At 41.1% G+C, this 27,173-nt stretch overlaps 1 protein-coding gene across 6 annotated transcripts in view; it reads left to right on the plus strand.

Annotated features, from left to right (window-relative positions):
• The first annotated feature begins 20,693 nt into the window (after window positions 1–20,693).
• Window positions 20,694–27,173, plus strand: part of LOC133040591 (T-lymphocyte surface antigen Ly-9-like) — a 31,290-nt gene continuing 24,810 nt past the window's right edge. For 2 of the 6 annotated variants that reach the window (XR_009689013.1, XM_061120478.1), the window contains exons 1-2: window positions 20,872–20,893; window positions 22,019–22,144. Coding sequence is in view for 5 of the 6 variants with exons in the window: in XM_061120478.1 (XP_060976461.1) it covers window positions 20,887–20,893; window positions 22,019–22,144 (133 nt within the window). In the remaining variant the exon portion in view is untranslated. Of the gene's footprint in view, window positions 20,894–21,146; window positions 21,175–21,722; window positions 21,757–22,018; window positions 22,145–27,173 lie in introns of those variants that run through there. The other 4 variants (XM_061120479.1, XM_061120480.1, XM_061120482.1 and 1 more) reach the window with 4 other exon arrangements.

Below are 27,173 nucleotides of genomic sequence, written 5' to 3' on the forward strand. Positions count from 1 at the left end.
CAGGAGCCATGCAAGGGGTATAAGCACAATGTGGGAGCAGTCTCTCTACCATGGGGGGGCTTCTCCAGGTTCAAAAGGTGATGTAGTTTGTGCGACTGATCAGATGGTGGTTAGACTAAGATGAAAAGACCCTGTGAAAGCTGGACCATGAGACTCTCTAGGAGGACAGTTCACTGCCCCAGGAAGGACAGCAGGGTTCACTAGCCTTCAGCTCCCAGACAGTGAGGGTCCCCGGGCCCTGCTGGGAGACCAGCTGAGCTTCTTGTGCTAGTGGCTTTTGCAGGTGTGGGAGAGGCTGGAGATTCTGGCCTATCTGTGACGCACTGAGCATAGAGGGAAGTGGCTGTGGTTGGCCAAATGTTGCTTTATTTCTCAGAGGCTACTGAGACACACCACAGGCCTTTGTTCCTCTCCTGAGGTGGTGTGAGAGAGGTGAGAAGCTGTGCTGGGACAGGTCTGGCCTCCTCCCCCTCGTGTGGCCTCTCAAGATTTGAAACCATCTTAGTGTGGGAGATTCACTGTGATGAAAAAGACTTGAATTCAGAAAGACCCTTGGTTGGGGTAGTATAGAACTGGTCCTAGTACTGACTTTCTCATGTATTGACTTCCCAGACCTTGGGCTTATCCATTAATGTCTTTGGATCCTCAGTTTCCACACCTGGAATATGGGAGGTGATCACAGTTGTACCTATATGCAACTCATGGGTGAAAGTGTTTCACATACCAAAAGGTGCTTGACAAATGATGGGCATTTGTTGTAGCCTGGCGGAGCAGAGACCAGAACCTGCCCCATGACTCCAGGGTGCCGCAAACTGTGCCCTCGTGATTGTCCTAGTAAGCATGCTGAAGGGATATAATTGTGGCAGACGGTGCTCTCTGCTCTGCTTCACTGCCTGCTCCTGCATCCGTCCCCCTGGAAACAAAACAAGATGTTTCTGATCAACAGCAAAGCCTTAACTTTACTCCCTCTTCATGGTGCTCTGATCAAACTCCCCAGTATAGCTATTCCCTAGCATATTAAAAAGCAGAGACATTACTTTGCCAACAAAGGTCCGTCTGATCAAGGCTATGGTTTTTCCAGTGGTCATGTATGGATGTAAGAGTTGGACTGTGAAGAAAGCTGAGCGCCGAAAAATGGATGCTTTTGAACTGTGGTGTTGGAGAAGACTCTTGTGACTCCTTTGGACTGCAAGGCAATCCAACCAGTCCATCCTAAAGGAGACCAGTCCTGGCTGTTCATTGGAAGGACTGATGCTGAAGCTGAAACTCCAATAATTTGGCCACCTCATGTGAAGAGTTGACTCATTGGAAAAGACCCTGATGCTGGGAGGGATTGGGGGCAGGAGGAGAAGGGGACGACAGAGGAAGAGATGGCTGGATGGCATCACTGACTCGATGGGCATGAGTTTGAGTAAACTCTGGAAGTTGGTGATGGACAGGGAGGCCTGGAGTGCCGCGATTCATGGAGTCGCAAAGAGTCGGACACGACTGAGCGACTGAACTGAACTGAAAGATCTCATGTGACTTCTACCAATAAAAGTGCAGGCTGAAAGGAGCCATTTTGTCTTCTTGCCATGACCAGCAGGAGGGCCCCCTGACTCCCCACTTGCCAAATTACACGTGTCTGTCTTTTCATTTCGCTCTCGCCCCCTCATCAGGTCTTCCTCTGTGCCAGACGCGGCAGGCATTGGTGGTGATTTAGCTGACTGACCCGAGACCAGAAGAAACGTCCATTATGTTGATTTAGCGGCAGTAGATCAAGCAGTGACCTCATTTATCCACATCAAGCTTCCTCACGTCGTTAACCCTTTAGATCTTAGCCCCAGCAGTACTCCCATTTCACTGCCATGGATACAGGGGCCCATTTCAATAAGCTGAACCCAGAACCTCTTATCACCCACCTTTTGGAGCCCTACATCTCTACAGGAGTTTCTCTCGGACCCAGTCTAAAAAATGGAGATAATTTTCTTTTGTCATATGGAAAAATATAGTTGTTTTTATTTTATCTTTGATACAGCATCAAATAAGTTAGTTAAACAAAATATTCAGTTCCAAATGACTTTCAAACCCACCTGGATCAGATAGAAATTTTATACTCTCTTTAGATTCTCTCATCATCACCTGTCTTTCATATAATTTATTACAGTTTTAAAATTTTAGTTGAGAGTGAAGCATACTTTTAGCTAGTGCTAAGAAAAACTTTTACTAAAAGGCATATTTTATATCAATGATTTTTTGGTAGAATCAAAGAAACAAATCCAAATCAGAGATCCCAGAAACTACATCTGGAACCATACTGTAGAACTGGGCTGCTAACAGTGTCTGCCTCTGCCATGAACAGGAATCTGCAATATCAGGAGATGCTACTCTCTAATCGTGCTATCTCTGCTTGCATTCCATGCCAGCAAAACAGAGGTTCAACTCCTTGCCTAGGCCCCAATATGTCTCAGTCTCAAAAGTCTTGTGTGTATAAAAACGGTGGTGGAAACTTAGCCATCAGAAGTCTGATAATGGGTTTAAAACTTTTTATAAAAATTAAAATATAATATGTCAAAATTCATGAACTGAAACTAAAGTAGCACTTAGCAGGAAATTTGTAGAATTAAAGAGTTAGATTAAGAAAAAAGAAATAGCTGATTAATATTTCATGCTCTAACACAGAAATACAGAACAGACTTTTGAACTCTGTGGGAGAAGGTGAGGGTGGGATGTTTCAAAAGAACAGCATCTATACTATCTATGGTGAAACAGATCGCCAGCCCAGGTGGGATTCATGAGACAAGTGCTCGGGCCTGGTGCACTGGGAAGACCCAGAGGAATCGGGTGGAGAGGGAGGTGGGAGGGGGGATCGGGATGGGGAATACGTGTAAATCTATGGCTGATTCATATCAATGTATGACAAAACCCACTGAAATGTTGTGAAGTAATTAGCCTCCAACTAATAAAAAAATTTTAAAAAAAATATTTCATGCTCTAACTTTAGAACAAGCAAAAAAAAAAAAGGAAACAAAAAATATCAGAGGAGAAACAAATAGAACTGATAAATCTTTAAAAAGGTGTATATTTTTTAAGTTGTAGTTAAAATCACTCTTAATTGTGAAAAACTGAAAGCTTTTACCTGATTTAAAAAAAAAAAAAAAAGATGTTCTGGTAAACCACTTGTATTCATCATACTGACTTCTATCTATCCACTAAGACAATAAAATAAATAAAAAGTATACAGATCTTAAAGGGTAGGTGGTGGGAAATGAAACATTTTTGTAGACAAAATGTTTGTCTATGGAGAAAGCTTTCTAGAACTAATAAGTTTACTAAGATTAAAAGAAAAAAAGAGGTCAATGGAGGAAAAAACATACTTTTGTGTACTAATGAAAGATACCAGGTTTAAAAATTTTTAATTACATGTTGTGGGGAGTCCATTGGGGTTCTTGAAAAAATCTGTAGGGACAGAGATCATCTAGCATAGTGATCAAGAGGGTTCAGTAGGCACTAGCGGAACAGAGCCCCAACAGGATTTGAGGGTTTATCCTGGCCTCAGGTACTCACTTCTAGTCCCCGATCCATCCCCATTACCATTCAGTCTATATTGAAAATATGAATTTTTGTTTAAATTCAAATTGGGGCACTTCTTCCACAGATTATTTGCAGAGTACTTAATGATAATATCGCTGTATACTGTGGCTAGTGCACCTTGTGTCCTGTCGAATTCTTCCTTCTTATTCCCTGCCACTAGCAAAGCTGAGCTTCTGAAAAACTTTAGGGGGAGGAGCCCAGTTCAATACATTCACTGTACAATTCAGAGAAACAATTTTGGTCCCTGTCCATTGAAAATATTGCATTTTCAAGTACTTTGAGTCCTCCTTTCTATTTGTAATCTGAGTTTGGGGGTGGCTTTAGTAATAACTGACAGAGTTGCATGTCTGGGGGGCTTGTGTGTCAGTGTTTATATGTGTGTGTGTATCTGTGTTTGGGTGTGTGTGCTTCCTTGAAGAGGCTGGGATTGGTATGATAGATTCCCATGGTTCTTTCTGATCTTTAGAAATATAATTTAGGTGGAGCTTGCAGGCTAAGGTGGGAAGATTGAAGGAAAGAGAAGAGACATAATTTTTATTTGTTTGAATTTTAAAATTTCAAACAAACAGCAACTTTCTTTATTTGTACTGGGGGTAATATTGGTGGTGGGGAAAAAAAGAGAGAATTTGCTATGCAAGAGAAGATAACTTTTCAATGAATTTTTAGACTCAGGTAAATCAGCTTATGCTATTAATACTTTAACCTCTCCCACTAAAGAAAGAATACATGTATTGCCTGAATACACAAGCAGTGATTGTTTCTGTATTTATTTCCTGTGAGAGAAGAAGCCTTCCTATTTCTCACTAGGTTCAATATAATACCAAAAAGGAACATGGAAGATTGCAGTACAGTGTGACAAGAAGTTACAGAGACATAGTGGAGTATCTCCACCGGTCAGCAGTCAGAGAGAGGGGTGGGGATGGGCAAGCCTATTCCAGGAAACCACAACATCTAGGGCTGTGGGGTAAGCTGAGAAACAACGTGATGACTTAGTGGAACTCTGCTCAAGTGTCCTCACCAAAAAGTACCAAAAACAACTAAAGTTTCACTATTTCTTTCTTCCCAACAATAAGAAAAAAATAATTGCATGTGAGGTGCTTAGCACAGGACCTGACATGTCTCTTGCACTCGATCAACTGCTCCTCAAGGTGGAAGAGAGAAAGGAGTCGAGGACAAGCTCCAGGTTTCCAAAATGGGCCACTTACTGAAACTTGTTATTGTTCAGTCACCAAGTCGTGTCCAACTCTTTGCAACCCCATGGACTACAATACGCCACGCCTCCCAGACCCTCCTCTTCTCCTGGAGTTTGTCCAAATTCATGTCCATTGAATAGGTGATGCCATCCAACCATCTCATCTTCTGTTGCCCTCTTCTCCTTCTGCCTTCAATCTTTTCCAGCATCAGGGTCTTTTCCAATGAGTCAGAACTGAGAATAGGGCCCCAGAAATAGGTTGGAAGCTGAAGACAACAAATGCAGCATCAGACACATTGAGACTGAGCCCCAGTGAAGACGTCTAGTAAAGTTGAATGCAGGGTCTGATGCTCAGCAGAGAATGATTTGGGGAAAGAGTTTGGGGCATCAGCAGCATGTGAATGATAACAGGAGCTGATGGAGTAGGTGTCAGTGAGAGAATGAGAACTGAGATGAAAAGGCAACTGTCTTCAAACACTTGGAAGCAGCAACGTTTGAGGGAAGGACAGAAGTAAAGGAAGAGGAGCCAGAAAAGGAGCCTGAGCAGGATGGCAGGTAGGAAGGGGAGACACAGGGGAGGGGGATATGAAGGAAGCTGACAGAAGAGAGACTTTACCAAGAAGAGAGAAGTCAACAGCGTCAGTGTTGGAGTGGCAGTGGGTCACCCTGTGAAAGCCTAAGGAGTCCTGATGAAGAAAGGCCAAGAAGTGAATGTCTTGAGGCAAGTGTAGAGGTGTGACTGTGATGTGGAAGCGACAGGATTAGGACAGTAGTTGTGGTTATGGGGTAAAGGGTGAAGTCAAGAAAGGGGTGTGCTAAGAGCACTCAAGGGCTCCAGGAAAGGAGTGAGCAAAGTAGGATCAGTTGAAAATACCCAGAGAAAGAGGAAATATGTAAGAAACCGTTTTCCCAAACAGATGAGAAAAGATCAGGCTTGAAGCACAGGTGAAGGTACTGTTAACCATTGAGAAGTTTACACATTCTCCCAAAATGTACATGAGGCATTCTCCAAAATAGGCCATATGTTAGGCCATAAACAGCCTTGTTAAACTCAAAAGATGGAAATCATACAAGTTATATCCTCTAACTCCAACTGAATGAAAGTGGAAAATGGTAGCAACAGAAATATGGAAATATGTGGAAATTAAGCAATATATTCTTCATCAACCAAAGGGCAAAAGAAACAAGGAAATTGGAGAGTTTACTGAGATGAAAAAAACTGAAAACACACAACATTCCAAACTTATGGGATGCAGCAAAGGCAGTACTTGAGGGAAAGTGTAAGTATAAAACCCCATGTTAAAGAAGAAGGATCTCAAAACAATAACCAAAACTTCTAACGCAAGAAACTATAATATAAAGAACAAACCAAACATAAAACAAACAGAAATACAGAAATAATAAAGATTATATATGCCAATGTATGGATTGATATATCACATCTTATTTATTCACTCATCAGTTGTTAAATATCTGTGTTATTTTGACTTTTTGACTACAAAGATAATGCTGATTATTCTCCGTAAATGTGGTTTCAATTTTCTTGGATGTTTACCTAGAAGTGGCATTGCTGGGTCATATGGTAGCCCTATGGTTACCTTGCTGAGGAACTGCCAAAATATTGTTCAAAGTGGCTGGACCATTTTATATTCTTAGCATCAGTGTATGAGGGTTCCAGTAGCATATTGGGCACCTACCGACCTGGGGAGTTCATCTTTCAGTGTCCTATCTTTTTGCCTTTTCGTACTGTTCATGGGGTGCTCAAGGCAAGAATACTGAAGTGATTTGCATTCCCTTCTCCAGTAGACCACATTCTGTCAGATCTCTCCACCATGACCCGTCCTTCTTGGGTGGCCCCACATGGCATGGCTTAGTTTCATTGAGTTAGACAAGGCTGTGGTCCTGTGATCAGATTGGCTAGTTTTCTGTGATTATGGTTCAGTGTGTCTGTCCTCTGATGCCCCCTCGAAACACCTACCATCTTACTTGGGTTTCTCTTACCTTGGATGAGGGGTATCTCCCACAGGCGCCCCTCCTGACCTTGAACATGAGGCAGCTCCTCTTGGCCCTCCTGTGCCCGCGCAGCCACTGCTCCTTGGACGTGGGGTTGCTCCTCTCGGCCGCCGCCCCTGACCTTGGGCTTGGGGTAGCTCCTCTTGGCCACTCCTGCACTGTTGCAGCCTGGTGGGGTAGCTCCTCTCGGCCGTGCTCTGCGGTCCGTCGCAGATGTTCAAGCTTGTTTTAGAAAAGGCAGAGGAACCAGAGATCAAATTGCCAACATCCGCTGGATCATTGGAAAACAAGAGAGTTCCAGAAAAACATCTATTTCTGCTTTATTGACTATGCCAAAGCCTTTGACTCTGTGGATCACAATAAACTGTGGAAAATTCTGAAAGAGATGGGAATACTAGACCACCTGACCTGCCTCTTGAGAAACATATATGCTGGTCAAGAAGCAACAGTTAGAACTGGACATGGAACAATAGACTGGTTCCAAATAGGAAAAGGAGTACATCAAAGCTGTATACTGTCACCCTGCTTATTTAACTTCTATGCATACTACATCATGAGAAACGCTGGGCTGGAAGAAGCACAAGCTGGAATCAAGATTGCCAGGAGAAATATCAATAACCTCATATATGAAGATGACACCACCCTTATGGCAGAAAGTGAAGAGGAACTAAAAAGCGTCTTGATGAAAGCAAAGGAGAAGAGTGAAAAAGTTGGCTTAAAACTCAACATTCTGAAAACTAAGATCATGGCATCTGGTCCCATCACTTCATGGGAAATACATGGGGAAACAGTGGAAACAGTGTCAGACTTTATTTATTTATTTATTTAGCTCCAAAATCAGTGCAGATGGTGATTGCAGCCATGAAATTAAAAGACACTTACTCCTTGGAAGGAAAGTTATGACCAACCTAGATAGCATATTTAAAACAGATACATTACTCTGCCAACAAAGGTCCATCTAGTCAAGGCTATGGTTTTTCCAGTGGTCATGTATGGATGTGAGAGTTGGACGGTGAAGAAAGCTGAGCGCCAAAGAATTGATGCTTTTGGACTGTGGCATTGGAGAAGACTCTTGAGTGTCCCTTAGACTGCAAGGGGATCCAACCAGTCCATCCTAAAGGATATCAGTCCTGGCTGTTCATTGAAAGGACTGATGCTGAAGCTGAAACTCCAATACTTTGGTCACCTCATGTGAAGAGTTGACTCATTGGAAAAGACCCTGATGCTGGGAGGGATTGGGGGCAGGAGGAGAAGGGGACAACAGAGGATGAGATGGCTGGATGGCATCACTGTCTCAATGGACATGGGTTGCGTAGACTCCGGGAGTTGGTGATGGACAGGGAGGCCTGGCATGCTGCGATTCATGGGGTCGCAAAGAGTCGGACACGACTGAGCGACTGAACTGAACTTATGAGGGTTCCAATTTCTCCACATTCTTGCCAAGAGTTGTTACTGTTAGACTTTTTTATTCTAGTCATCCTAGCAGGTGTGAAATGGTATCTCAATATGGATTTGATTTTCATTTCCTAATGATTAATGTTGTGCACCAATATGTTTGTTTACTGGACTTTTATATATACACTTAGGAGAATTATATATTCAACTCCTTCATTTATCTAAAAAAATATTTGTCTTTTATTACCGAAGTAGAAGAACTCTTCATATAATAGTGACACTATACTTATCAAATATGTAATTTGCAAATCTTTTGTCCCATTCTCTGGGGTGTTGTCTCAGTCTGTTCATGCTTGCACAACAAAAATGTTGTACACTGATGACTTAAACAACAAACATTTATCTATGTTCTAGAGACTAGGATTTCCAAGATCAAGGTACCAGAAGATTCAAGGTCTGATAAACCAAGCCTGCATCATAATTTATAGATAGAAACCTTCTCTCTGTGTCCTGAATGGTGGAAAGGGTGACAGAGCTTAATACTTGGGCCACCTGATGTGAAGAGTTGACTCTTTAGAAGAAATGGACAAATTCTTAGAAAAGTATAACTTTCCAAACCAGAGCCAGGAAGAAATAGAAAATCTTAACAGATCCATCACAAGCACAAGAATCAAAACCAAAATCAGAAATCTTCCAGCAAACAATCCCAGGACCAGATGGCTTCACAGCTGAATTATACCAAAAATTTAGAGAAGAGCTAGCACCTATCCTACTCAAACTCTTCCAGAAAATTGCAGAGGAAGGTAAACTTCCAAACTCATTCTATGAAGCCACCATCACCCTAACACCAAAACCAAGCAAAGATGTCACACAAAAAAAGACAACTACAAGCCAATATAATTGATGAATATAGATGCAAAAATCCTTAACAAAATTCTAGCAAACAGAATCCAACAACATATTAAAAATATCATACATCATGACCAAGTGGGCTTTATCCCAGGGATGCAAGGATTCTTCAATATTCACAAATCAATCAATGTGATACACCACATTAACAAATTAAAAGATAAAAACTGTATGATTATCTCAATAGATGCAGAGAAAGCCTTTGACAAAATTCAACATCCATTTAAGATAAAAAAGAAAAAAACCTCCAGAAAGCAGGAATAGGAGGAACATACCTCAACATAATAAAAGCCATATATTATAAACCCACAGCAAACATTATCCTCAATGGTGAAAAATTGAAAGCATTTTCCCTAAAGTCAGGAAGAAGACAAGGATGCCCACCCTCACCACTACTATTCAACATAGTTTTGGAAGTTTTGACCACAACAACCAGAGCAGAAAAAGAAATAAAAGGAATCCATATTGGGGAAAAAAAGAATTAAAACTCTCACTGTTTGCAGATGACATGATCCTCTACATAGAAAACCCTAAAGACTCCACCCAATAATTACTAGAACTAATTGATGAATTTAGTTAAGTTGCAGGATATAAAATAACACACATAAGTCCCTTGCATTCCTATACAATAACAATGAGAAAACAGAAAGAGAAATTAAGGAAACAATTCCATTCACCATTGCAATGAAAAGAATAAAATACTTAGGAGTAAATCTACCTAAAGAAACAAAAGACCTATATATAGAAAACTATAAAACACTGATGAGAGAAATCAAAGAGGACACAAATAAATGGAGAAATATACCGTATTCATGAACCAGAAGAATCAATATAGTGAAAATGAGTATACCACCCAAAGGAATCTATAGATTCAATGCAATCCCTATCAAGCTACCACTGGTATTTTTCAGAGAATTAGAACAAATAATTTCACAATTTGTATGGAATTACAAAAAACTTTGAATAGCCAAAGCAACCTTGAGAAAGAAGAATGGAACTGGAGGAATCAACCTGCCTGACTTCAGGCTATACTACATAGCCACAGTCATCAAGACAGTATGGTACTGGCACAAAGACAGAAATATAGGTCAATGGAACAAAATAGAAAGCCCAGAGATAAATCCATGCACCTGTGGACACCTTCTCTTTGACAAAGGAGGCAAGAATATACAACGGAGAAAAGACAACCTCTTTAACAAGTGGTGCTGGGAAAACTGGTCAACCACTTGTAAGAATGAAACTAGAACACTTTCTAACCCCATACACAAAAATAAACTCAAAATGGATTAAAGATCTAAATGTAAGACCAGAAACCATAAAACTCCTAGAGGAAAACATAGGCAAAACACTCTCCGACATAAATCACAGCAGGATCCTCTATGACCCACCTCCGAGAGTAATGGAAATAAAAGCAAAAATAAACAAATTAGACCTAATTAAACTTAAAAGCTTTTGCACAATGAAGGAAACTATAAGGAAGGTGAAAAGACAGTCTTCAGAATGGGAGAAAATAATAGCAAATGAGAAACTGACAAAGAATTAACCTCAAAAATATACAAGCAGCTCCTGCAGCTCAATTCCAGAAAAATAAGCGACCCAATCAAAATATGGGTCAAAGAACTAAACAGACATTTCTCCAAAGAAGACAAATGGCTAACAAACACAAGAAAAGATGCTCAACATCACTCATTATTAGAGAAATGCAAATCAAAACCACATTGAGGTACCATTTCACGCCAGTCAGAATGGCTGCTATCCAAAAGTCCACAAACAATAAATGCTGGAGAGGGTGTGGAGAAAAGGGGACCCTCTTACACTGTTGGTGGGAATGCAAACTAGTACAGCCACTATGGAGAATACTGTGGAGATTACTTTAAGAGATGGAAATAGTACTGTCGTATACCCAGAAATCCCACTGCTGGGCATACACACTGAGGAAACCAGAATAGGAAGAGACACGTGTACCCCAATGTTCATTGCAGCACTGTTTATAATAGCCAGGACATGGAAGCAACCTAGATATCCATTGGCAGACAAATGGATAAGAAAGCTGTGGTACATATACACAATGGAATATTACTCGGCTATTAAAAAGAATGCATTTGAATCAGTTCTAATGAGGTGGATGAAACTGGAGCCTATTATACAGAGCGAAGTAAGTCAGAAAGAAAAACACCAGTACAGCATATTAATGCATATATATGGAATTTAGAAAGATTTTCACAATGACCCTATATGCGAGACAACAAAATAGACACAGATATAAAGAACACTGTTGGACTCTGTGGGAGAAGGCAAGGGTGGGATGATTTGAGAGAATAGCATTGAAACATGTATATTATCATATGTGAAATAGATCGCCAGTCCAGGTTCAATGCATGAGGCAGGGTGCTAAGGACTGATGCACTGGGATGACCCTGAGGGATGGGATGGGGAGGGAGGTGGGAGGGAGGGTCAGGATGGGGAACACATGTACACCCATGGCTGATTCATGTGGATGTATTGTATTGTGGTGGTTTTTTGCCATACATCCACATGAATCAGCCATGGGTGTACATGTGTTCCCCATCCTGACCCTCCCTCCCACCTCCTTGTAAAGTAATTAGCCTCCAATTAAAAATTTTTTAAATAATATCAAAAAATATAAATAAACTCAAAAAAAAAAGAAAGGAAAAGAAAAGACCCTGATGCTGGCATAGTCTGAAGGCACAGGAGAAGAGGGCAGTAGAGGATGAGATGGTTAAATAGCGTCACTGACTCACTGGACACCAATTTGAGCAAACTCCAGGAAATAGTGAAAGGCAGGGGAACCTGGCATGCTGCAGTCCATGGCGTCACAAAGAGTCAGACATGACTTAGGGTCTGAACAACAACAAGGCAGAGAGAAAGTGGCAAAGATGACACTATTTGATTAGTCTTAATGCTTCTGGTCAGAAGTGGTAGTTGTGCTTCTGTTCACATTCTGTTGATCAAAGCAAATCACCTGGATAAGTCCAACATCAGTAGTGCAGAGAGGTACCATCCTCACATAGGAAGGGCAGTTATTATTTGGGAACAATAATAAATACATTTTATTCTTTATGTTACTTGTCTGGCTAGAATCTATAGCATAACGCTGAATACAAGTGGGGAGAACAAACTCTTTTTTCTGATCTTAGGTGGAAAACTTCCCAGTCTTTCACTACTAAGTATGAGGTTAGCTATGAATTTTCACAGATACCCTTTATCAGTTAAGGAATTTCTCCTCGATTCCTACATCATTTAATGAAATGATGTTGCATTTTGTCAAATACTATCTTGTTGTCTACTGAGTTTGACTATTGTGTTTTCCCTTTAACCTACTAGTATAGTATTTTGTTTTGATTGATTGTCACATGTTCAATCACCCTTGAATTCCTAAGAAAAATCTCACTTTGTCATGCTATATAATCCTTTTAAAGTGATAGTGGATTTTGTTTTCTTAATTTTTGAAGACTTTTTAACCTTTATTAATGAAAGGTATCAGTCTATAGTTTTCCTTTGATATTTTTGTCTGGTTTTGGATCAGAGTAATTCTGACATCATAGAATTAGTTGGGAGTGTCAGAGACAAAGTTACTCTGTGAATTGCTTTAGACTCTAAGGGTTGCCATAACACAATACTAAGACAAGGTGGCTCAAACAACAGCCATTTACTTTCTCACAGTCCTAGATGCTGAAAGTCGAAGTTCACGATGTTGGCAGGTTTGATTTCTCTTGCAGTCTTTCTCTCTGGTTTGCATAAGGCCCCTTCTTGCTGTGTCTTCACATGGACTTTCTCTGTGTGTGCACATAACTCATCACCTAAGGAGCCCAGTGATTCAGATGTAGTGCCCTGCCTTTAGGACTTTTTAACCTAACTGCCTCCTTAAAGACCCTATCTCCAAATACAATCACATTAAGAATTAGGACTTCAAAATTTGAAAATAAGGGACAAGCGGATGGGTTATAATTCAGCTCACAACTGGAGTGTTTTGAATAATTATTCTATCTCATTGTTTGTTATAGATCTGTCCAGATTTTCTATTTCTTCTTCAGTTCATTTTGATACTTTGTGTATTTCTTGGAATTTCTCTATTATCTAGGTTATCAAATTTGGTCATACAACTATTCATACTATTTCCTCATAACCTTTTTTATTTCAGGGCATTGTTAATTAACATCTTAATTTATACAAGTTTGTTCAGATTAACACCAACTAAGTTCAATGGGCTTTACCACCTAGTGGTAAAGAACCTGCCTGCCAATGCAGGAGACATAGAGATGTAGGTTCAATCCCTGGGTTGGGAAGATCTCCTGGAGGAGGGCATGACAATTCACTCTGGTATTCTTGCCTGGAGAATCCATGGACAGAGGAGCCTGTGGGGCTACAGTCCATAGGGTTGCAAAGCATTGGACACAGCAACTTAGCATGCATGCAGTATACAAAAGCTTTGATCTTACATACCTGTTTCTCCTTCATTTTCGCTGCTACTGTTGTACTAAGTTTACCTTTCATCTAGTGTGCCCATAACACATTTTTATTTTAACTGCTTTCTGCAAATTGTCTTTTAAATAAGATAAGAGAAAAAAAACTGTGATAAACAACCACAAAAAAATTACATTGCTTTTAATATTTACCTTTTTTGTTTCCTCTACTGGTACTCTTCCTTAGTTTATATGATTTTATTTATTGTACATTGTCTTCTATTTTAGCCTGATAAAGCAGGTCTGCAAGTAAAAAATTTAGTTTTTGTTTATCTGTGTGTCTTAACTGATACTTAAAGAATAGCTTTTTGTTATTGAGCTCTTGGTTGACTTTTTCTCTCAACACCTGCATTTGTCATCCCTGGGTCTTCTCCACTCAGTGGTTTCTGAAATAAACTGTTAATCTTATTGGGTAATCCCTTGTAATATGATGAGTCACTTTTTGTTTCTACTTTCGAGATTCTCTGTCTTTTGATAACTTGGTTATGAAATGCCTATGTGTAGACCTCTTTGAATTTATTCTATTTTGACATATTGAGCTTATGGGGGGGGGGCGGAATTTATCACTTTGAATCTTCTGTGTGGTCCTTTTATTTTCTCTTCTCTTTTTATGAGAATCCATTATGTGTGTGCTGATACTGTCCCTCAGTTTATTGCTGATGGTGTCCCTCAGTTCTCTGATAATCTGTTTATTTTTTGTGTTTTTTTTTTTCTTTCCATTCTTAAGGCTGGATTATCTAAATTCTGATATTTTTTATTTGTTAGGGTTTTTTTTCTGCCTGTTCATAAATGTTATTGAGTTCCTCTAGTGATTTTTCTACAAGTTATCATATTTTTAAACTCCAGAATTTCTACTTGGTCCTTTATCTTTCTATATCTTTGATGACACTACTATTGATGATACTTTGATCTTATGTTTTCCTTCTGTTCTTCATATTTGATTTCCTTCAGTTCTTTGAACTTATTTAAATAGCTAACCTAGAATCTTTGCCAAGTAAGTTCCATATTTGGTTTTCCTCAGGGATATTTTCTATTGATTGTTTTTTTCTATGTGTATGGATCATATATTCTTGCTTCCTTGTCTTGTATGTTTTATTGGAAATTATACATTTAAAATAATAAAATGTAACAACTCTGGAGATCAGAATCTCCTCCCTAAAAAGACTTTTTAAAATTGAGATATATTTGACATGTAAAATTGTGTAAGTTCAAAATGTACAATATGTTGAGTCAATAGTGAGTACAATGTAATTACTATGACAGCATTAGCTAACACTTCTATCATGATATGATTCTAATTGCTTTGTTGTTGCTACTGCTACTGCTTGTAAATTTTTGTAATTTTTATTTAAAAGTTGACTTTTTATTTGACTTTTCTGAAAATATTCTGAATTTTGTTGTGTGTGTCCAGTGGAGTTATTGATTGGTTGGCTTAATAGGCAACTAGCGTTGAAAGGAAATCTCCTTAAATGTCTGGAACTAATGCATCTTTTAGTCTTTGGTGAAGATCTTTGTTTGAATTTTGGTCTTGTCTTCAATACTCATTCATACAATTCACAGCTCTGCCATAGGCTTCAGTTCCTTCTTCATCCCATACTTGTGATGATCTCCAAGGTCAGCTGCAAATCAAGGAATAGGACCATCTCAGGCTTTTTCTGAAAATGTACATAGCTGTATGCATTTTCTTTACTTATAGAGCCCATAGAATATGTCAGAACTTTTCAAAGCATCTATGAACATATCATTACCAAGATTTTCCTGCTAAGATATTAGTTAGTGTCTTGTTTGCATTACCAGTTATCCAACTCCTCAGGTATCCACAAAATGGAAAAATTGTTCGTAATTACTTTGATGAATGCCACTGGGTAAAATAATTTCACAATGGAAGAGCTCTGAGTTAGGTTAAATACAGACTTCCTTGCAAACGAAGTCTTCCAAATTACCAGCAAATACTTGATATCATGACAATTTATTAGCAATGATTCTGTCTTTTCAAAGCTCCTTGTTTGTCTTTGTCACCTTGAGATACTATAACAAAATACCATAGAATGGTGATTTAACAAGACTTTTTTCTCACAGTTATGGGACTGGTTAAAAATCAAATTGCTGACTGAATCAGTTCTTGGTGAGGGCCTCTTCTTGGCTTGCAGATGGCCAGTTCTTGCTGTATCTCACAAGGAAGAGACAGAAAGAGCTCTCAAGTATCCTTTCTTGTAAAGACAATAATCTCATCATGAGGGCCCCACCTTGTTGACCTCATCCAATTCCAGTTACCTCCCAAATGCCCTATGTCCAGAAAACATCATATTGGAGGTTACTGATACAACATAAAACTTTTGGAAAAAAACCAACATTTGGTTCATAATACTGTTGTGAATGTGATTCAGCCTTTTGTTGTTGTTGTTGTTGTTGTTGTTTTTTACTAGACGCTTCTCCAGTTGCCATAAACCATTGGATACTTTCTAGCATTTTGAAAAAGATCTCCAAAAGTGTAGTTGATTTTCTCACTCTTCCTAAGAAGAAGAGAATTTTGTATGATCCTAAATTTTCTACCTTCCACATTTTAATACGTATGTTAAATTATTCATTGTTTTCTAATCACATCTAAAGTTTTTCAATGTGTGCTATGTGTGTTATGTCTTTAGTCGCTAAGTCATGTCTGACTCTTTACAACCCCATGGAATGCAGCATACCAGGCTCCTCTGTCTTCCACTATCTCACAGACTTTGCTCAAATTCGTATCCATTGAGTTCATGATGTTATCTAACCATCTTATCTTCTGCCATCCCCTTCCCCTTTTGCCTTCAGTCTTTTCTAGCATCAGGATCTTTCCTGAGTCAGCTCTTCACATCAGGTTGCTAAAGTATTAGAGCTTCAGCTTGAGCGTCAGTCCTTCCAATGAATATCCAGGATTGATTTCCTGTAGAATTGACTGGTTTAATCTCCTTGCAGTCCAAGGGGCTCTCAAGAGTCTTCTCAAGCACCACAATTTGAAGGCATCAATTTGTCAGTGCTCAACCTTCTTTATGGTCCAACTCTCACACATGACTACTGGAAAAACCATAGTTTTGACTATACAGACCTTTGTCAGTAAAGTGATGTCTCTGCTTTTTAATACGCTGTCTAGATTTGTCATAGCATTTCTTCCAAGGAGCAAGCACATTTTAATTTCATGGTTGTGTCACAGTCCACAGTGATTTTGGAGCCCAAGAAAATAAAATCAGTCACTGCTTCTATTTTTTATACATCTATTTGCATGAAGTTATTGGACCAGATGCCATGATCTTAGTTTTTTGAATGTTCAGTTTCAAGCCAGCTTTTTCACTCTCCTCTTTCACCCTCATCAAGAGACTCCTTTATTTACTCTTCACTTCCCGCCTTAAGGGTGGTGTCATCTGCATATCTGAGCTTGTTGATATTTCACCCAGCAATGTTCATTCCAGCTTGTGATTCATCTGTTCCAGCATTTCTCATAATGTACTCTGCATATAAGTTAAATAAGCAGGGTGACAATATACAGCCTTGTCATACTCCTTTCCCAATTTGGAACCAGCCTGTTGTTCCAAGTCCAGTTCTAAGTGTTGCTTTTTTTTTTTTTTTTTTGGTTTGACCGTTTGGTTTCTTTTTTTTTTTTTTTTTCCCCTCTCTCTTTTTTTTTTTTTTTTTTTCCTTTTTTTTATTAGTTGGAGGCTAATTACTTCACAACATTTCAGTGGGTTTTGTCATACATTGATATGAATCAGCCATAGAGTTACACGTATTCCCCATCCCGATCCCCCCTCCCACCTCCCTCTCCACCCGATTCCTCTGGGTCTTCCCAGTGCACCAGGCCCGAGCACTTGTCTCATGCATCCCACCTGGGCTGGTGATCTGTTTCACCATAGATAATATACATGCTGTTCTTTAGAAACATCCCACCCTCACCTTCTCCCACAGTGTTCAAAAGTCTGTTCTGTACTTCTGTGTCTCTTTTTCTGTTTTGCATATAGGGTTATCATTACCATCTTTCTAAATTCCATATATATGTGTTAGTATGCTGTAATGAGGTACAAGCCAGTGAGGATGGCTGTTATCCAAAAGTCTACAAGCAATAAATGCTGGAGAGGGTGTGGAGAAAAGGGAACCCTCTTACACTGTTGGTGGGAATGCAAACTAGTACAGCCACTATGGAAAACAGTGTGGAGATTTCTTAAAAAACTGGAAATAGAACTGCCATATGACCCAGCAATCCCACTTCTGGGCATACACACTGAGGAAACCAGATCTGAAAGAGACACGTGCACCCCAATGTTCATCGCAGCACTGTTTATAATAGCCAGGACATGGAAGCAACCTAGACGCCCATCAGCAGATGAACGGATAAGGAAGCTGTGGTACACATACACCATGGAATATTACTCAGCCATTAAAAAGAATTCATTTGAATCAGTTCTAATGAGATGGATGAAACTGGAGCCCATTATACAGAGTGAAGTAAGCCAGAAAGATAAAGAACATTACAGCATACTAAGTGTTGCTTCTTGACCTGCATACAAGTTTCTCAGGAGACAGGTAAAGAAGTCTGGTACTCCCATAAGTTGAAGAATTTTCCAGTTTGTTGTAATCCACACAGTCAAAGGCTTTAGTGTAGTCAATGAAGCAGAAGTAGATGTTTTTCTGGAACTCCCTTGCTTTCTCCATGATCCAATGAATCTTTGGCTCATTGAAACCACCCTTCATCCTGTTTATGATTTTTATTATAATTTTTATTGATGTATAGTTGATATACAATGTTAGGTTAGTTTCAGGTGTACAGCTTGTGAGTCGATATATTGATAGCTTATACTCCATTAAAAGTTATTACAGGACTTCCCTGTTAATCCAGTGGTTAGGAATCTGCCTGCCAGCGCAGGGGTCATGAGTTCCATTTCTGGTCTGGTAAGATTCCACGTGCTGCAGGGCAACTAAACCAATGTGCAACAAACTACAGAAGCCTGCACACTCTACAGCCCGTGCTCTGCAACAAAAGAATTGAGAAGCCTCCACACCACAACTAAAGAGTAGGCCCCACTCACCACAGCTAGAGAGAAAGCCCATGCACAGCCAAAACAAAAATGTTACTGCAAAATAAAGGCTATAATTTCCTGTGCTGTGCAATATATCCTTGCTGCTTATCTATTTTATATAGTAGTTTGTATCTCTTAGTCCCATTCCCCCATTTTTTCCCCTCCCCCTTTCCCTCTCCCCACTAGTAATCACTTGTTTTCTGTATCTGTGAGTCTGTTTCTGCTTTGCTATATATGTTCATTGCTTTTATCTGATAACTTTTAACACCAAATAGATACCTGATTATAGAGCTGGAGGTAAGGAGGAGAAAAAGGACAATGAAGGCAAGTTGTCACCCTGCAACTGCTGCCATCTGTTCCCCTCCCCAGCCCAGCTATGAAATGCCCTGGTGCTCTGCTGCAAATGCTACAGGCTGGAGTGGTGGCTTTTCTCTCTCAGGCCAGCCAGAATGGTCAGGGAGAAGATCATAACTCAGATCGTCTCTACCAACATCTTTTATCTAAGCACCTAGTCTTTCTTACTCCTGGGGCTGAAGTTTCCTTCTACATCAGGCAGTGATCATCCTTTCTATACTGAGGTCCTTTCTCTCTCAGTTAAAACTTGAGTTTCTCAAAATCTACAGTCTTCTCTCCCTCCTGGTCAAGTCCATGGCTCAACTGATGTCAACAGTGTGTGAACACCTTGTTGCTTACTTAAAATATAACTTTGGACAAGTTATTTAATCTCTTTGGACACTCTGGACACTCTTCTATAAGGTGTATGTGATGATTAGATAATAGAATTGCTTTGAGGATTTGATTCAGCAAGTAATGTCAATTAACTGAAAAGATATGCATAAATCTTCTGGTAGAGTGCAGGTATTGAATCAAAATTTTGGCCACCTGATGTGAAGAACTGACTCATTAGAAAAGACCTTGATGCTGGGAAAGATTGAGGGAAGGCAGAGAAGTGGACAACAGAGGACGAGATGGTTAGATGGCATCACCAGCTCAAAGGACAGGAGGACATGAGTTCGAGCAAACTCTGGGAGATACTGAAGGTCAGGGAAGCCTGGTGTGCTGCTGTCCATGGGGTCACAAAGAGTTGGATATGACTTAGTGGCTGAACAACCACAAAGTCTTCATGTAATTCAGTCCTTAAGTGGGGTGTCCTGTCCTGTGCAATTCAAATAAGATAGACATCATCACTCATATTTTCTAGAAGTCCAGAGCCTTCCTATAATTTCTGTCATTTCCTAGAAATTTTGACCTCATTGTCATTTCTCTGACTGGTTTTCCTGGGCTCCCCATCTCATTCAGCTCTACATTTCTTTCTTATCCTATACCCTATAATACACATGTATATACTTGGCTGCAACAAATTCAAGCATCCCTTCCTTTAATTCTCCGAAACATTACCAGTACCAGGTAGTTCCATGTAGTAAGCTCTTACCAAAAGTTTGGTAAGGCAATGTGTACATGTGTATGTGCTATGCCTTAGCACAGGAAGTCTGGGATGCCAAAAATGAGATAAGATCTCTGGATATTCTTAAAGTCCCTGACATTATACCAGCATGGATTAACTGTTGCCTGACTCTTCTTCCAGTGTCTTTGGTCTCCAGTGACATTACTGGTTTCCCCTCTCCAGGGTCCTCCTTCCCACTGCCCATCACCCACATGGTTTTCAGAACTAAAATGTTCTCACACTAGGATTTCTCTCATGACAGTTGTGAGGACCAATTGGAGGAGGGGATTGTGACTTGCTCTCCAATGCCCTAAAGGCAACCAGTGAATAAGCAGCCAGTATTTAATTCAATATAAATAGTTTCTGACCACAGGATGCACAAGCCACATTTATGCTGATTCGTCTGCTATTAGGTGGAGTAGGGAGAAAATAAAACTAGTCTGAATACTCTCTTGTTTGGGATATTGCAGAAAAGATTTTGGAAGGAGCACAGACTAGGCTTCAGAAGACATCCTTGAAGCCACTAAGATGGACAGAGAAAGGGGCTGTGATTGGGGGCGGGGGGGGGGGGGAATGTGTCTTCAGCTTGCTGTCAAGAGTCCAGGTCTTGCCCATTGTTTAGCTCTGTGACCTTTTACAGATTAAAAAAATCCCTCTTGGAGGAGGATTTTACATTCATAAGATTTCACATGAAGTACCTGACTACCAGTACCAGGTGGACCCAGTCCTGTGGACCCAGCTTTGGGGCTTTCTGCCTGAGCAGCTAAGGGAGAAGTTTCAATGGGAAGGAGAAGGAGGTACATTAGGAGGGTGGTGCTGCTCCTCCAGAATATGAGAGGTGAGAGTCTTGGATAATGTGGGGTATCCAGCATGGTGAGAAGAAGCCAGGGCCTGACCCTCAGCCAGTTGTGTGGATTTGGAAGCAGCTGAGGCTGTGGTCAGGAGGAGTGTGTAGATGTCTATCTCTTCCCCTCTGTGAGAGCAAGAATGTACCCAAAGGTGGAGACTAAAGGGAAATGCTTGGCTGTGGCACAATTTCTATGGAGGTGTCTGGCTTTGCCTTGTGTATATAGGGAGCCCAGGTGACAGCCGGGAAGGCCAAACAGATGCAAGCAACAGGTAAATGCCAATATTTGTGTTGGGATGTGGGAAGTTCACACTTCCCCCAAAGAACTTTGTTCCTTGCCACAGCTTCTTACATAGGAAACTGAGTGTTGAAGTTTCTGAAAAATTAGAAAATTTGACTTGTTAAATGGACAAGACAGCAGCCACGAAGCCAAGATGGGGCTTTGCTGTTGTTTAGTCTCTAAATCGTGTCTAACTCTTTTGCAACTCCATGGACTGTAACCTGCCAGCCTCCTCTCTCCGTGGAATTTTCCAGGCAAGAATACTGAGTGGCCTGTGATTTGCTTCTCCAGGGGATCTTCCCAAGCTGAGAACTGAACTTGCATCTCCTACATCTCCTGGGTTGGTGGGCGGATTCTTTACCACTGAGCACCTGGGAAACCCAAGATGGGGCTTAGCCTCTCTTTTTTGAGGAGCATGACTTCTTTGCTTGACCATAGCCTGGCACTGCTGAGCTGGGCTGCCTGAGGCAGAGCTGTTACCCCAGGGAATCACGGAAGAGTATGTGAGAACTCCAAGCTGGCTGTGACTTCACTGAGTGGAGTCTGTCCAACAGTATGCCAGGCACATCACAGAGTGAGATTATTTATACATTCATTTTAAAATTACTTATTGAGTGGGTACTGTATATGCTGGGGATAAGATTAAAGGAGTTTCTCTAGACTGACAGAGCTCGGGCTTCCCAGGTGGCGCTAATGGTAAAGAACCCGCCTGCCAATGCATGAGACATAGACTGACAAAGAACTAACATGCTGGCCAGTGGTCCACTGGAAACAAATTTGTTAGCTCCACCCTGAGGGTGGGAAGCTGGGGCCCAAGCTTTTCTCTTCTCTTGCAGCTACCTTCATCAATATTTCCTCTACAGCTGAACTGGATGGCATGCAACCTGCAATGAGGCTCTGCTCAGAAGACCCCCACCTCTGTTGGACCTCCTGGCTCCTGGGATTCATCAGTCTCTTTCTCAGTGAGTGGCCTGGGCTTCTGGGGAGGGAGGGATATCGGATAAAGCCAGCAAAGCAGGACCCTACCACTTGTAGATCTCTCTAGGTTTTAATGTCTTTGTTGAACAAAAAGGGAAATCAGCTCTGTTATAAGTTTTCAAATGCAGAGTACCTGGTTTAGAGCCCCAGAGTGCAAAGAAAGACTAATATGGCCTTTTGATTATGTGGCAAGTCTGGGACCCCTGAGCTCAGGCAGCCCTTGCCTGCATTAAGAGAACCATTTCCAGGGAGGTGAGGTTGCTTCTGCTGCAGTAACAGGGAAGCCAAGAGAGCCTGCCGAGGGTCCTGAGGAGAGGGAGGGAGACAAAGAACATGGCTCCTTAGGGCAGAGGGCAAGGGACTGAGGTTCTCCTGGTCTAGACTCAGAGGGGCCCTGGAAGCTTATACAACACATCGTGGAGGAGGAGGCCACCAAGAGCCCCAGGTCTGGGCCAGAGGAAGCAACTCTAGTCAGGCTCCTTGGGCTTCTCTACTAGAAAGGATAGTGAACATGCACTCTCCACCAGGGTTTGGGGTGCAGATCCTAGCAGATCTTCACAAAGGAAAGGGTCCTTGCAGCCTCCAGTTTATCACAAAAGAGTTTATAAATTTTGCATTCTACCTCAGTGTTAGTTTTCATTTTCAAAAGTTGAAAAATTACCTCCCAGTAAAACAAGTTCTCTGGGAGGTTGCCCTCTATAATACGAAGCACTGTTTTAGGGCAAAATCCTAGAAACAATTGATCTTTACATCAATTTGGAAATGATTGAACAAGATGGGAGGTTTCTGTACAGTGGAATATTATGAATCCTTAAAAATAAAAAAAACAGTCTACCAAATGGCTGGGAGGTATTTCTAATTTTTGATAGTGTCAAATGCATGGATTTCCATCAGTAAGATGCAGAAAACTGTATGTAATAAAATTCTAATCTTGTGAATAAAACAGTAATATTTGATATTTAAACTCATCTGTACACCCATGTATTTATGAGAGTAGGAGAAAATGCTGAAGAAAATGTAACAGATAACTAACAGAGGATTAAAATGGGGGAAAGTTCGGAGGTAGGAGAAGAAAAAGTGGAGAGGATAAGGAGTTGAGCAAAAAAGAGGAACTGAAAGAAAAAGAGAATGTCCTAAAGAAGGTTGCATACCAAGCAATTATTCTTCAATAAAAAATAAATAAATTTGGAAAATATACAGAAAGAGTGTGAATATATCTATAAATTTATGAAAAATTAGACATTTGCACATATAAAAATTAAATAAAAATGAATGAAGAAAAGAAGAAAATATAGTGGATTGTGAATTCTGGATAAAATTAAACAAATTAGAGAGCATTGGTAAAAATGGGCCAACTTATATTAATAAAGGGCATTGAAATGAGGACTATATCCATTTAACTAAATTGCTTCTGCCTACAGTAAAATGTAGATTTTCTTCACTTTTCCAGTGTTCAGTTCAGTTCAGTCACTCAGTCGTGTCTGACTCTTTGCGACGCTATGAACGACAGCACGCCAGGCCTCCCTGTCCATCATCAACTCCTGGAGTCCACTCAAACCTATGTCCATTGAGTCGGTGATGCCATCCAACCATCTCATCCTCTGTCATCCTCTTCTCCTCCTGCCCCCAATCCCTCCCAGCATCAGGGTCTTTTCAAATGAGTCAACTCTTCACATAAGATGTCCAAAGTATTGGAGTTTCAGCTTTAGCATCAGTCCTTCCAAGGAACACCCAGGACTTATCTCCTTTAGGATGGACTGGTTGGATCTCCTTGCAGTCCAAGGGACTCTCAAGAGTCTTCTCCAACACCACAGTTCAAAAGCATCAATTCTTCGGTGCTCAACTTTCTTTATAGTCCAACTCTCACCTCCATACATGACTACTAAAAAAACTATAGCCTTGACTAGATGGACCTTTGACAAAGCAATGTCTCTGCTTTTTAATATGCTATCTAGATTGGTCATAACTTTCCTTCCAGGGAGTAATCATCTTTTAATTTCATGGCTGCAATCACCATCTGCAGTGATTTTGGAGCCCAGAAAAATAGTCAGTCACTTGTTTCTACTGTTTCACCTGCCATACTGTAAATATATGTTCAAGATTATAGTCTTATCCAAAGTCTAGGGCTAGAAATTCACAAATGAAAAATAAAGAGATGGAGACAAAGTGAGATAAAAGTAGAAAAAAAGAGAGAAATGGTTTGAATTTCTCAAGTTAGAGATGAGACGATCTACACACAGAGAAGAAAAATTACTTTCTCAGGGTTCCCCAGGATCTGGGAAGGAGTGGAATTTGTTGCCACCTTAGTCCCAACCTCCATGGTACTGAATGAGATGGATACTTCCCAGTGGAGGTTGGGCACCCTGGGTGAACTAGAAGGGGCATCATTGGAAGGAACATTAAATTGCTGTACACGTTTGGAGGGGTGGGTGGTGAGGAGTGATGCTGTGGGTGAAGTATCTTTTCCTTTATCATACTTAACACCTTTAACCCTTTTCTGGACATGAGCTTGTAAGTGGGAAAGGAAGCTTGAAGGTGAGTTCAGTTCGCACTGGAATTTCCCAGAGACACAGAAGCTACTGGTAGGTCCTGGGAAGATGCACTCACCAGAGCAATAGTCTCCTTCATGCCCTCAGAGTGTCCCTGTGTCTACTGGCAGAAAACAAAGAAGAAAAGGTCCCTACCATCACTGACATCTAGAGAGAGTCATGGAGACGGAGGAGACAGTGCAAAGGTACAGGTGGGTTTGATTATGAGTTGAGAGAAAACGGCTATTGATTTCCTGGTGTGATGATGAAGGAAGGGTCAGAAATGTGAACAAAATTTTATGTTGATTTTTAAATTTTATAGCATTTAAATAAATTTCACTCTCTTGTTTATAACCACAGCCTTTCTGGCTTAATTTTCTTTCTCAGGATTAGACCTTTTGTAGTTCACAATGCTCTTACTGTCTGCTTTCTTTTTCTATGTCTTCATTCATCTTCCTCACAGCTGGTGCTCACCACCAGCTTCTAAGTCCATCCTCCCTGCAGCCTGAGGGCTGAGCCTCCTCTCTCCCTGGTTCCCTCATTTCCAGCAAGTGTAGGGTCTGGCAGGGCTACTGTTTAACTCAGCGCAGACCAGAAGTCCCTGCTCTGCTGTGTGTGCATGCTAAGTCTCTTCAGTCGGGTCTGACTCTGCAACTCCATGGACTGTAGCCCACCAGGATCCCTTGTCCATGAGATTCTCCAGGCAAGAATACCAGAGTGGGTTGCCATGCCCTCCTCCAGGGAATCTTCCTGATCCAGGGACCAAAGCTGCATCTCTTATGTCTCCTGCATTGAAAGGCAGGTTCTTTATGACTAGTGCCACCTGAAAAGTTACCCCCTGCCCTGCTCAGTTCAGTCCACTTCAATCGCTCAGTTGTGTCCAACTCTTTGCAACCCCATGGATCGCAGCAGTACAGGCCTCCCTGTCCATCACCAACTCCCAGAGTTCACACAAACTCATGTGCATCGAGTCGGTGATGCCATCCAGCCATCTCATCCTCAGTCATCCCCTTCTCATCCTGCCCCCAATCCTTCCCAGCATCAGGGTCTTTTCCAATGAGTCAACTCTTCGCATGAGGTGGCAAAAGTATTGGAGTTTCAGCCTCAGCATCAGTCCTTCCAATGAACACCCAGTAATGATTTCCTTTAGGATGGACTGGTTGGATCTCCTTGCAGTCCAAGGGAGTCTCAAGAGTCTTCTCCAACACCACAGTTCAAAAGCATCAATTCTTCGGTGCTCAGCTTTCTTCACCGTCCAACTCTCACATCCATACATGACCACTGGAAAAACCATAGCCTTGACTAGATGGACCTTTGTTGGCAAAGTAATGTCTCTGCTTTTAAATATGCTATCTAGGTTGGTCAGAACTTTCCTTCCAAGGTGTAAGCGTCTTTTAATTTCATGGCTGCAGTCATCATCTACAGTGATTTTGGAGCCCAAAAAAATAAAATCTGACACTATGTCCAGTGTTTCCCCATCTATTTCCCATGAAGTGATGGGACTAGATGCCATGATCTTAGTTTTCTGAATGTTGAGCTTTAAGCCAACTTCACTCTCCTCTTTCACTTTCATCCAGAGGCTTCTTAGTTCCTCTTCACCTTCTGCCATAAGGGTGGTGTCATCTGCATATCTGAGGTTGTTGATATTTCTCCCAGCAATCTTGATTCCAGCTTGTGCTTCTTCCAGCCCAGCGTTTCTCATGATGTACTCTGCATATAATTTAAATAAGCATATGACAATATACAGCCTTGACATACTCCTTTTCCTATTTGGAACCAGCCTGTTGTTCCATGTCCAGTTCTAACTGTTGCTTACTGACCTGATACAGGTTTCTCAAGAGGCAGGTAAGGTGGTCTAGTATTCCCATCTCTTTCAGAATTTTCCACAGTTTATTGTGATCCACACAGTCAAAGGCTTTGACATAGTCAATAAAGCAGAAACAGATGTTTTTCTGGAACTCTTGTTTTTTCAATGATCCAGCGGATGTTGGCAATTCGATCTCTGGTTCCTCTGCCTTTTCTAAAACCAGCTTGAACATCCAGAAATTCATGTTTCACGTATTGCTGAAGCCTGGCTTGGAGAATTTTGAGCATTACTTTACTAGTGTGTGAGATCTGCTAAGCCCCTGTAATTACTTGCTTCCCCTTTCCCAGGAGAGAAAGTTGGAGGATGATCCTCCAGGAGCTGCTCAGATCCTGGTGATAAGACAGCAATGCTGGGAGAGAAGCCCCTGGGGAGGACAGGGACAGGGTGGGGAGCTGGTGGGAGCTCCTGCAGGGGAGAAGCATGGGGCTGGGAGAGGGGAGCCCTGGTGCCAGGAATGGCTCTGCCCTGTGTGATCCAGGACAGGTTCACCCCATAGGTTGCCTCCTCCTCTGTGACAGGAGGGGCCTGGGCAGATGCCTCCCTAAGGGCCTTCCCAGCTTCTGTCCCCAGATAGGACTCCCCTGTGTGTACGTCAAGGCTCTGCTCTGTCTCCTCATC

This window comes from Dama dama, chromosome 20 (assembly GCF_033118175.1).
Source record: "Dama dama isolate Ldn47 chromosome 20, ASM3311817v1, whole genome shotgun sequence".
NCBI classification, from domain to species: Eukaryota; Metazoa; Chordata; class Mammalia; order Artiodactyla; family Cervidae; genus Dama; species Dama dama.